Source organism: Musa acuminata, chromosome BXJ2-11 (assembly GCF_036884655.1).
Source record: "Musa acuminata AAA Group cultivar baxijiao chromosome BXJ2-11, Cavendish_Baxijiao_AAA, whole genome shotgun sequence".
NCBI lineage: Eukaryota > Viridiplantae > Streptophyta > Magnoliopsida > Zingiberales > Musaceae > Musa > Musa acuminata.
Window position 1 is genome coordinate 4,403,813 of NC_088348.1, and position 12,011 is coordinate 4,415,823.

Sequence of the window (12,011 nt, forward strand, 5' to 3'; positions counted from 1 at the left end):
CCCGAGCGAAGCGAGGCGCTAAAATATAAAAATATATAATATAATTAATAAATATAATTATTTAAATTTTCAAATAAAAATATGCTATTAAATTAAGAAAATATATTAACAGTAATGAAAATTAATCATTTCAAATAAATTTAATATTAACAATATACTGTATACAGAGCATGCTGACTGAGAAACGAGGAAGCAGCGGCGAGCAGCGACAGCAGCGAGCGGCGAGCAACGATAGCGGCAGCAGCAGCGGCGAGCGGCGAGCAACGGTAGCGGCAGCAGCAGCGGCAGCGAGAAAGGGAGCGGGAGCGACAAGCAGCGGGAGGCGCGAGTGGCGACAGCGTTTGCGAGCAGTGGCAGCGGGAGCAGGAGCGGCGAGCAGCGGGAGGCGCGAGCGGTGACAGAGGCAGCGTTTGCGAGCAGCGACAGCGACGAGCAACGACAGGAGCGACGAGCAGCGGGAGGCGCGAGCGGCGACAGAGGCAGCGTTTGCGAGCAGCGACAGCGGCGAGCAGTGAGATCAGGATCGGGATCGGGATTGGGAGTGGCAACGGCAGCGGGTTAGGGTTGGGTAAGGGTTATATCGGTTTATAGTTGGTTCAATCGGGTTGGGTAAGGGTTATATCGGTTTAGTTGGTTCTATTGAACCAACTAACCAACCGAACCAGGACCGAACCAGACCTAAAATCCTGGTTCGGTCGCCTTGGTTTACCCAGGCGCTCGCCCAAAGCGCCCAGGCGACGCCTGTTTGAAGCGCGCCGCCTGGGAGATTAGCGAGGCGCTCGGGCCTCGCCTCGCCTCGCCCATGCGCCTTTTTCAATCACTGGGTGGCGAAGCATTTAAAGACTACAAGTCGATAGAAACTAGAAACCAATCTAAAAAGTCAATGCAAAGGTTGAACCATCATAGATCTTCCAAAGCAATCTCTTGAATTGTAAGGGGCCAATAGCTTCAATGGACGTGTTTAATTTTTTATAATATAGAGGATGTAATGATTGGTTCTTTGTACAAAAGGATAAAACTGGTTGATAGAACTTAGCTTGATGTGAAAAAAGATGCTTCAAAGTCTACATTAATAACTTTTTTATCGGTACTCACTTTTCAAATGTATTGACTCTGTATTGGTAGTAGATACTGCAGTTCAGAGTGCTATGCATAAAACAGATGGAGATGATGATTTAAAATAAATCTAGAGCAACAAATATAAAACTTTATACAGGTATTATTTATGCAGGTACTATCGACAATTTTTAGTTACTCAGGCATTTAACAACCAGCAATTAGACACTTCTATCATTTTTGTGTAGGCCTACAACTTGTCCCTGCTCACAAACCAAAAATCCTAAATAGAGCATGCACTTGATCAGGAAAGAATGACAACTACCAAAGAAGTGTTTATTGTTAGCTAGTTTTGCTTAGTCCAGACAAGTTCACAAATATTCACTGGTCTGACCAAGAACCATTAATGTACCATACAGCTCAAGACTGTTCAGTATACCACTTCTTTATTATTTTTCTGTGATACTGGGCCATATAGGTTGGTATGACACTCAATATCTCAGTACCATAATAATAAGTTGGCATGTGCTCAATATTGCAGTACCCACTTTTAATATAATGACTCTGTATTGGCTTGGTTGTAGATACTGCAGCTCAGAGTGCTAATAAGACTTCAAATATAAAACAGATGGACATGGTAACAAGACTTCAAATATATATACAACAACAAATATAAAACTTTATACAGGTACTACTGACATTCATAGATACTCAGGCATTTAAGACCCAGCAATTTGACACTCCTATCAATTTTTTGCAGGTCTGCAAGCCTAAATAGAGCTTGCACTTGATATGGGAAGAATGACAACTGCACAAGAAACTTTAACCACACAGCTAGTTTTGTTTGATCCAGACAAGTTGACCGATATTCACTGGTCTGACCAAGCACCCTTGGTACGATAGAGCTCAAGATTGCTCCACATACCACTTCAATATTTTGTAGTGATATCGGGTCGTACAGGTGGTACGTAGATAACAGTAAGAGAGGTTGAAACTGGCATTGATGGTATTGAAAAGTTAAAACCTTGCTTTAGGTACACTGCTTTTATCATAGAATAACTCTACTCCATCATTTAAATATTCAAAACTTGTTATTGTGTATTATCTTCATTTTCTTCGAATGTAACTGATGAACAATTTTCATTTTATCTGCATGTAAAAAAGTTGCACTTCTGCAGCTTCAGGTTAAAATTTGAAGATCGACAATAAAACAAAATAATATCTCCAGCAGGATAGACAAAGTTGTATCAAAAACCTATAAAAATCAATGAGGACAAGTATGGACATACCTTGGAATCAGAGGAACCTCAGTTGGTTGTGATGGACCCACATACTTCACTCTATCACCTAGATAAGCATTTGTTCATTATGGGACACAATTGTGAGAATTGAGAAAAATGATCAATCATGAAAAATTGCAACATTTTTTAACAGTAAAGTAAGAAAATTGCCTTTTTTAAAAGGGCAGGATTTTAGTGAGGCAGTTGAAGTCTCCTGCTTTGGTAAAGGTTCCGTATCAAGAACAGATGACTCCACAATATCAGCCTTGACAGTAGAAGTTGGCCTCCTATGCTGGAAACAAGCAGACAATGCACCATGTTGCTTATCAGTTGGTTTATCCAAATTTATTACTTCTTTAAAGGACTCAGAATCCTTCGAAGATGGTCCCTGAAATAAATTATGGAAACATCAAGACATCAAGTATTCCATTAGAATTTTTTGTCTTATCATCCACTCTCAAGTGTAGGCAAACTCAGGCATCTTAGAAAGCCTTGTATAAAGGCAAGAAAAAAGAATATTACCGATGAACTCGTGAAAGTATAATCCATACACAAATTTAAAAAAATTACAAATGGTAAATCGAAGAGAGAAACTTACACCCAGTAGTGTGAGACAATCTATTATGAGCACTCTAGCATCAAACTCTTTAGCAAGTGCCTTTACTAAAGTTTCCTGATATATTTCAGATCCTGTACAAACATCGGCAGAATAAACAGATCTTAACCAGAAAGCAAAATGCACAATTTTTTTTATAAGTGAACAAAGTTGCAGACCTGGTGGACCAGATAGTAGTACACGTTGGCTCAAAGATGAAATATCACTCGTGTATTTCAAGAACTCTTTGCATTTCAGGTGAACAAAGGCACATGAAACAAGAGGCTGCTTTGTATTCTCACTGTACAAAAGAACTTAGCAAGGAATTAACCACTTGAAGATTTTTTGTTTACACGTACTACAAAATAAAAGCATCATAAGGTATCCTCCAATTCCTACGAATAAGAAATGGATATAGAATACACACAAGTAACAGCAGTAATTCACATGTGACATCCAAGCATAACAGAAAAGGCTAAAATGAATATGGGTTAAAAATGGCAAGATCTACAACACCAAATTACAGAGCAAAACCCATCATATCAGTTGCACCAATTAGGCACTTGTTTCCATATTTCTTAATAGGAACTTATGTCTAGAAGATTAAAGCTCATGCAATTACATGGGAAAGATATCAGTCATCAGATATACGCACATAACTATTCAACTCATTTGATAATTAATGTGCTATGTGCATAATAAAAATAGCTTGAAACTGCATGTAGAAACATGTAATTAAGATAAAACATCTCTATGTACAGTAGAAACTCATAATGGTCACTCTTAAAATAAAACCAAAAGCAATATATGCATACATCCTAAAGAAATTATAAGGTGACAAGCATCGACAAATCACTGTTAAAAAGGATGAATAGCAAGATACTTGATAACAAGTTAGCAACACTTAAATAGTTGAGTTTTAATTTAATGTCATTGGATCTTATATAAGAAAGATTGTAACAGTTTTTGTGGTTAAGACTTAAGACTTCTAGAGGATCATGATCCTGCAGCTTTTGTCAGATAGTCAGGGACAACCTTCACAAACAATGTCCAGCTGACAATAATTTCTGGCACAAGACATACCAACTCAGTGACAAACAGCAAGGGAATCCTTGGGCTCTATGTAAAGGGCATTCAATGTGTATGCATAATGTGCATGACACAACTAAAAGCATCTAAAATCAAAGATAATTCTTCATTTCTACATAATATAACATTAGCATGCCACTGCCCCCACGATCATGCATGATTGAGCCATAAGAAGAAAAGATATGAACTACAAAACTTCAGCCAAGAAAATTGAACCTGATTATGAAAGGAAAATTTTAGAAATAAAGCCAACGATAGCATCATAGTAACAAACTAGGGCTCTCATATTATAAAATCCAAGCAAAAATAACAGAGCCAACGTAGATTAACCATACAGCAAGCCAGCATTTAACCCATAAATGTATAAATAAAGCAGAGATGTGACGTCATAGTGAATTGATCATGGCAAAGAACGAAATAAGAATGTGAAAAAAGAAGTTATTTCACTATAAACAGTTAATCAATTGATAGACCAACTCTAGGTGAATGACATCAGCCAGAGTGTTAAAGTTGCAAAGAGAGCTCAAAAGATGATTGTTAGAACTGCATAACTCCAAAAGTAAACCAGAAACAACTCCAAGAAGACATATAAGTTGACACCAAAAAGGCAAGATAGCCTCCTCGAATAATGGCTTATGACATATAATACTTATTATATCAATGGCCACTAAACCATGGTACACATGATCAAGAAGGATCCAACTATAAGAGGTTTCACATATTAGGTGGTCCATCAAAATTTAGGATTTGTTGATTTTCATTCAATTTCAACGATAAAAAAGAGGGATGGGAGTCTAGATCTCAGAGGTAGCTGAAGTAGAAAAAGTTAGTGCAGTAGGAGCAGAACTCAAAAGGTAAGCATATCTTTGAAACACACTGATCACCATTTCATCTGGTGCTTGCTTCTTTTCCTTCATTCCGCCTATGCATTCTGTTAGCATAGTGACTCCCCATGCCATGCCTACAACATGTACCATGTGAGCGGCTTGCTAAACCAGGAGGAGCTAGCAACAACTAGAACCTTGATCATCCACAGGCACAAGAAGTAGAAAATCCCTATGATTTACACCGTACTACCACATCAAACCTAAACCAGCTGATTAAAGCTTGTATTGAAACTAGACCATGTTCTTTTCTTTTTTATTGAGCCACATGAATTTGCAGCAACTGCACTCTTTCATCAATGTTATGCAGTCTAATCAGCTTTAGAATTAGATTCAACGAATTATGTATCAGAAGTCCAGAAGATATTCATTTTGTTTGCATTGGCCTGCTTAAGCTAAAACTAGACACAGTTAATACTACTCCTGTGGTATGTACCTAAAAATATTGTTTGCATCAATTCCTAATGGTCTGGTAGTGTCATGATGTGGGTATAATAGGTATTTACACATTTGTTTAGTCCAAGGCTCACATTTTGTGTACCATAATGTACTGATCACGGCTCAAACTGATACCATACCAGTCTGCACCAGTGCATCGAGTGTCCATACATTGTATACGTACAAGGATGAAAAAAATAAACTAAAAACGAAAAAAAAAACTATCTGGTACAGAGCGATACCAGTCCTGTATCAATTGGTACTAGCCCTGTCTTGGGTGTACAACCCATTTTCCCAAGTTCGTGTATCGATAACATGTAGAACTGGTAAATACAGTCTATACCGAATCATATCGGGCGTATCTCTGAAGCCTACCTTTGAGGGCCCTATTTTAAGGCTTGATCAAAGCAAAATAAAAAAAGAATACCAATGATGTACATCTGAGGCTCAATTTGCAATATTATTTTTAATGATTTTCTGCATGGAACTCGTGTAACTAAGGAATGTTCAAGAGAAAATAAATTATAGGCTTTAGATAATACTCTTGGGCACTAGTAACCCTATGTATAGGCATGCTTGTCCCCTTATAAGTGATGTGTGGATGTTATCTTTTGTATTATAGCAATTTAGTTGGCTTACTTAGTCATTCGATTTTTTAGTTGTTAGCTAAAGAAGACCTTTTGCTTTCCAATTGAAGACACGCTCGTTGGATGCCTCATTTGCAATGTTGTGCAATAGCAATCAGCAGCATGCAGTGCAGCAACTTTGCACATTCAGAAAAAAACACTATTTATGGTAGCAGCTCTAGTGCAACAAAACCTCCACTTAATATACTGGCCATGGTTCAATTCAACTGCTGCTCAACAGAGCATTTTCTTATGGGGCCATTGTGAATTCCACCTATGAGCCTACGAAAAGTCACCATTAAACAGCTGCTCAACAAGAACTACAGGTGGATACAGACTTCTCCAGCACTCTACTTCTAATATTGCAAAAAGCCAAAAACCAATCTTATTCATAAAACAGCATATAATACCTCAGGTAGTAGGAAAAATTATCAAAGGAAACTTCAATATCACTAGCATCAATCATCCCTCGTTTCAGACCATCTTTAAAGACCTGGGATCTAGTTGATGACAAACTTGCCAGCAACTCAAAATCCTTGACAGACTCCCTTTGATCCTCGAAGAGCTTGCATGTGTTTGCATTTAGCTCCAAGTCAGTCATCGGTTCTGTGTGTGTAAAGAAATAACAAATTTTAGTAAAAGTAACAAACTTTTGTATGAAAAATTTACAATATTTAAGCTTTCAAGAAAACTGTTATGGTGAAAGGTCTAATAGCAGAAAAAAAAATTGCATCTAGAAATATCTGAGAAATATCTCCTTGAACCAAGGTTTCATATTCCAGTCGGGATGGGGTACCAAGATTTCAGATACCATCAATATGCACCATACCAACAGGTACTTTCTAGTCCAAGCAAAGACCAGTATCAACCCATACTGGTCGGTATCATTTTTATAAAAAAAATCTTCAGTTGAGACTGGGTGGTACAGGTCAGTATGCCGCCCAGTACGCTAGTACCATACCGTCCAACAGAGTAACAAAATTGGTCTTGGACCAAGATTTGAAACCTTGCTTTGAACCATGTAAAAGTATTCTCACCACTAGGTGCAGATGAAGGATGAACAGATAGGTCCTTCTTTAAGGTTGATAAAGATGCTAGCATTGAAACTACAGCAGCTGCTGAATGGTCTCCAGGTCTTTTCTCAAATTTAAGTCCTTTTTTGGAAGCAATCTTCGTCTCTAAGGAACTATGAAAATTATGTAAAGTTGGTGTATTCAGTTTCTCCTTGGGTAGTTGCTGAAAAATCTGAAGTTATATTAAGGAACTTGAGAAGAAAAAATAACAAGTAGGGAAGAAAAAATTGAACTGATCATTTAACTATATCCTTACAAATTACCAGAAGAAATGAGCCCACTTCCAGGCAGTCATGTAAGATTAAATAAAAATAATTGAAATCTCACTAGATTTGCCTCACCAGGTGTACTTCATTTAATTTCTCCATAACAGACTAAATTATGCTTAGCTTCATAATTCTTTTTGAAATTCTCAATAAGTATGCTTCACAAAGATCATTCAAAAAGACAGCAAATGCAAGAAGCAAAAGCTGAAAACTGGGAAAGGATACATAAATATGTTTTTCTGGTCTACTAAAAGCAACTTCATCTCCTCCAATCAGAATAATGGAATTTTTGTCAACAGTCTTTCCATTTACTTGTATGACTCCTTTTGCCCCAACAGTTTCGAGTAAAGCAACAGATGCACCACCACACTGACACAGATTCCAAAACAAAAACACAATGAAGTTAGATATTAAACACTTTTCTAAAGAAAATGACCATGGTACCTTAGTTTGCCTTAGTACACATAGGGTTGTGCCAACAGATGGATCACGCAATTGCAGATCACAATTTTTGCTATGACCGACAGTGAATAGGTTACTGCTGATTGAACGGGAAGGATTCTGGAAAGAATAAATCAGAAATATTATAATACACTAGAATATAATATCAGACAAGACTAAAGCAATAAGATGCTACAAACCAAATAAAAAGGTAAAAGAAATTGAAACCTTCTGATAAATGATGCTAGATCTTGATGGTCCTCAGAAATCAGATGCCAAAAACAACATTATAACCGGTTCTCTTTTTCAAGTTTCCTTATTTGATAGCAATTTTTTAAAAGATATTTATGGAAACTTAAAATGGTGATTCCAGCTAATATTATACAGTTAATAGTTGTGAGACAATTAGAATTTACTATAAAATATAAATAAAGATTTAAATGCTCTTAATTTAATTAAAGATAAGTTCAATAGTGGCAAAAGAACCATGTAGCTGATCCTTGTTATTGTAGTTGTTGTTCTATTACACCATTATAGCTCAACCAGCTCAATCACAATAACAAACACATAACCAAACACTAACAAATTCTGAATGGGGATAAGAAAAGGAAATCTTATTAATAAAATGTCATGTCAAATTTCACTCGACCAATGTACATTCCATATTAGATTTATTTCAATGCATATTAGACCAGCCCATGGCATTCCCATTCCAGTAGATTTACAGTGTGGATTTGATTACTAAGTCAATAATTTAGAAAAAAACTTGATCAAAGAAAACAATCAAGAAAAACATTAAGAGCATATAAATATGCATGACCAGCCATGTATCACCATTAGAAAGGAAGAGAAGAGATCCATGGAAAACATAGCAAGCGGTATGGCACCTTTTATATGGTCCTATTGGAATAATAAACAAATAACTCAAAACTAGCAAATTATGAATGAGGATAAGAAAGGAAATATTGCTCATAACATGTTATGTTACATCTCGATCAACCAACAAATACTCCATAATTAATTTCAACGAATACTACACCAGGTGACGACATTCCATTTTCAGTAGATTTACAGCATGGACTTGTTTACCAAACCAATAACTGATAAAAGACTTGATCAGAGAATACACATGAAGAGCATATAAATAAGCATGATCAGCCATGAATCACAATTAGAAAGGAAGGGGAAAGATCCAAAGCAAACATTGCAGGCAGCCAGGCAGCATGATATATCTTGATATAAGAGTTCGCGTTCAAGTATAAACAGGTCTAGTAACCCAATTATCAAAGTCCAACCAAATAAATATATTAATTTTATAGATAAATTTTAATTTCTGGGACACCAAAAAGGAAAAAACTACAAGAGTACACAACAAAGACTGGTTCCTAAACCCCATGAACACCTCTACCTCAAATTACCCCCTCCATTAATCATAAAGCAGTAGTTAAACAAAAAATAATAATAATAAAACTAATATCTAAAGAATCCCCAGATCACCACATATAAATCTCAGCCCACCTCCACTTCTTTCCTGTCAATCCACCAGCAACAAGAAATGGCTTTACAAGTTTGAAGGAGATGTAGAGCTTCTGTCATGAAAAAGTAGGTTATTTATCATAAAATTAGCCAATATGTTGTTGGAACCCTCAAAACAACCACGAGAGAGAAGTAAGAAAAATGAGATGAATCAAGTTGAATCTGCAGGGCAAGCAGGCTTGGGCCTACATTCTAACTTAATGTGGAAGCACAGCAGCTTGTTCAGCAGGGGAAAAAAGCTTTAGTACTAAATAATAAAAAGAGAATTTCTACCTTTTAAGTAATTTCAATCACAAAATTGAATTTTTAAAAGTTAACACTTAACATACACTAGTAGAAAAAAAAAAGAGAGAACATTGTGGAGCACACTTGTTCGACTCAAACAAAAATTTGTGGTATCGCTCAAGAGCTTCTATGATGAATGTGAGTAATTTGAAGATCCTGTGCAAACAAATACCTAACGATTGACTTTTTTAAATTTCAATTAATAGCATAAATAAAATAACATAATAGTTTCTGTTTGATTCATAGTCGATTCCTACCAAAATCCTTAGTAACACTCAATTTTTGGTACCAGCTAAACGACTAAATCCCCAAAGTTGATTCCCCATCAAGCAACATGCCAGTATCAAGGTAGCAAGTTACCCTTGTGGACTTTCTAGCCATATGGATCAAACTGACATGGGAAAGAGGCTCGGAAGTCACTCAAATTCTGGCCATGAGCCTGCTACTACAAGTGATTCAGACCACATGTGACAGTTTCATTTTGCATTTTCTGCAAACTGCTAGACTATGAAAATCCAAAATAATTAGATATGTTTTGGTGCTAAACAGGTCAGTTTTGGTTCAACGAAGATGATAGTACAAGGATACTTGAGGAACTTCTGAGATATGAAAATGGAGGGGAGCACTTAGCAATTAATGCTAGGCCTTCTATCTTTGGAAAAATCTATAGTTCTTGCAAAAAAGTTTATCTGTACCAGTCATATAACTTATCTGCAGTGTTTTGGAGGTTAGTTTACAAAAGAAACAGTTTGATAAGACAGCTTTCACAAGATTTTCTTGTTATTTCACTGTTTTCTGCAGTGCTAGCATTTTTTCTCCACTAGGCATCCATTTCATTTTCTCAAAGAGGAAAAAGACACCTCATAAGGACTGGACGCTACATCTTTCAAGAAAAGGTCTGATTGCTTATTACTTCTATTAGCAATTAAGAAAGTAGGCCTTCCTGTACCAAGACCAATGAGGTTCGGTTTGGAGTGCAAGGTTTTTTGCTCTGTTGGTTGGTTCTTTCAAAGCAACTAGGTAATTCTCCAATCATTTATACCAAGAGAAAAATATACAGGAAAAATGAAAAAAAAAAAAAAAAAAGGTTCAACAGGAAAATTTCTTTTCTCTTACAAGGTTCACTCCACTCATTTTCAGACGAAAAAAGGATTAGAACACGAGAATACTTACTAAAAATTCCACCAGATATTGTAAACAAGAAAGAAAGCAGTTACCGAAGAAACAACCAAAATTCCACCAATAGTTATCATGCAAAGAATAGACAGAAATTCAGGTGAAAAGATAGAGATGAATGTCTTGTTCGAACAAATCCTAACATGCAAGAAAGAAATTAAGCTGCCTGGGGCAGCTGACGCTCTAAGATTTTGAATCGCGCACAGAAATCGCATGCCGAAGACCAATACTTTGAGACCTTTTAACTCGATACCTCTAAACAATCAGCAGAAGAACTTCAATAATAAGAATAATCAGAAAAATAATAGTAGCAATTCGAACGACCTCAGAGAACTGGGATACGAGCTTGCCCCAAGCAACGGTCCTTGGAGGCCCTTCTTCTCCCTTATATTTCGTCGGCAGATCTAATTCCGGTGAACACTCCACATGTCCTACGACATACCCAAACAGAGTCGACAATTAAAACCGAACGCCCAATGAAAAGGCCTTGTTTTCCCCCAAAAACATCAACCAGGAAATCAAAAGGGGGGACAAAGGACTGCATGCAGAAGGCAGACCGACACCATACCTTGGCCGGACAACCCGATAGGGCCATCCACCTCCAACTCCACCGTCAGGGAAATATCAGGCGAGGTCGACTTGGCAACAACGCCATCATCTTGAGCAGCCAACGACGGTTCCTCCAGATCAACCGGTTCCTTCTCCCTTGGCGCCGGTGATCCTGCCTCCACCTGAAAAATTCCAGGAACAAAACGACCGGCAAAGATCAGAATCTGGTGATGGGGAACGAAAAGGGGATGAAAGATCGCACCTTTGAGCGCTTTGCGCTAGGGGAAACCACCGATGTCGGAGACGGCGGGGTGGGGCAGCGCTTCCCGGCAGCCGCAGCGGCTGAGCTCCGCCTCGTCTCGACCATCTCCGCCTCTTTGTTCGCCCTCTCTCTCCCTCCTACTCCGATCCAAGGTTTTCACTCCACGGGAAGAGAGAGAAGCTACAAAGAAGCAGAGAGAGAGAGAGGACCAGCGACCGAAACGAGACCACCATATAAAGCACGATATACTGAAAAAGATCTATAACTGTAATAATAATAATGTTAAATTAGACGTTATGGGGAGAAGGGAATAGTGGTGGAAGGTTGTGCTTTCAATAGTATAGTAGTAGGGAAGGTTGTGATTTAGACGCAATTTGATGAAAAATTATATTATTTTTTTTATTATAATCAACAAAAATAGAAATACAAAATATTTATTAACTAATTAATTTCTA

At 37.4% G+C, this 12,011-nt stretch overlaps 1 protein-coding gene across 3 annotated transcripts in view; it reads right to left on the reverse strand.

The window, feature by feature from the left end:
- The window catches only part of LOC135627797 (uncharacterized), a 28,806-nt gene extending 17,037 nt beyond the window's left edge, over positions 1-11,769 (reverse strand). The window contains exons 1-11 of one of the 3 annotated variants that reach the window (XM_065134112.1): positions 11,557-11,769; positions 11,314-11,476; positions 11,070-11,176; positions 7,752-7,868; positions 7,533-7,676; positions 7,006-7,213; positions 6,379-6,574; positions 3,111-3,232; positions 2,935-3,026; positions 2,508-2,724; positions 2,346-2,403 (exon numbers count right to left, since the gene is read on the reverse strand). In XM_065134112.1, the coding sequence (XP_064990184.1) occupies positions 2,346-2,403; positions 2,508-2,724; positions 2,935-3,026; positions 3,111-3,232; positions 6,379-6,574; positions 7,006-7,213; positions 7,533-7,676; positions 7,752-7,868; positions 11,070-11,176; positions 11,314-11,476; positions 11,557-11,661 (1,529 nt within the window). In that variant the 5' untranslated portion in view covers positions 11,662-11,769. Of the gene's footprint in view, positions 1-2,345; positions 2,404-2,507; positions 2,725-2,934; positions 3,027-3,110; positions 3,233-6,378; positions 6,575-7,005; positions 7,214-7,532; positions 7,677-7,751; positions 7,869-11,066; positions 11,177-11,313; positions 11,477-11,556 lie in introns of all 3 variants that reach the window. The other 2 variants (XM_065134113.1, XM_065134111.1) reach the window with 2 other exon arrangements.
- Positions 11,770-12,011: the final 242 nt, after the last annotated feature.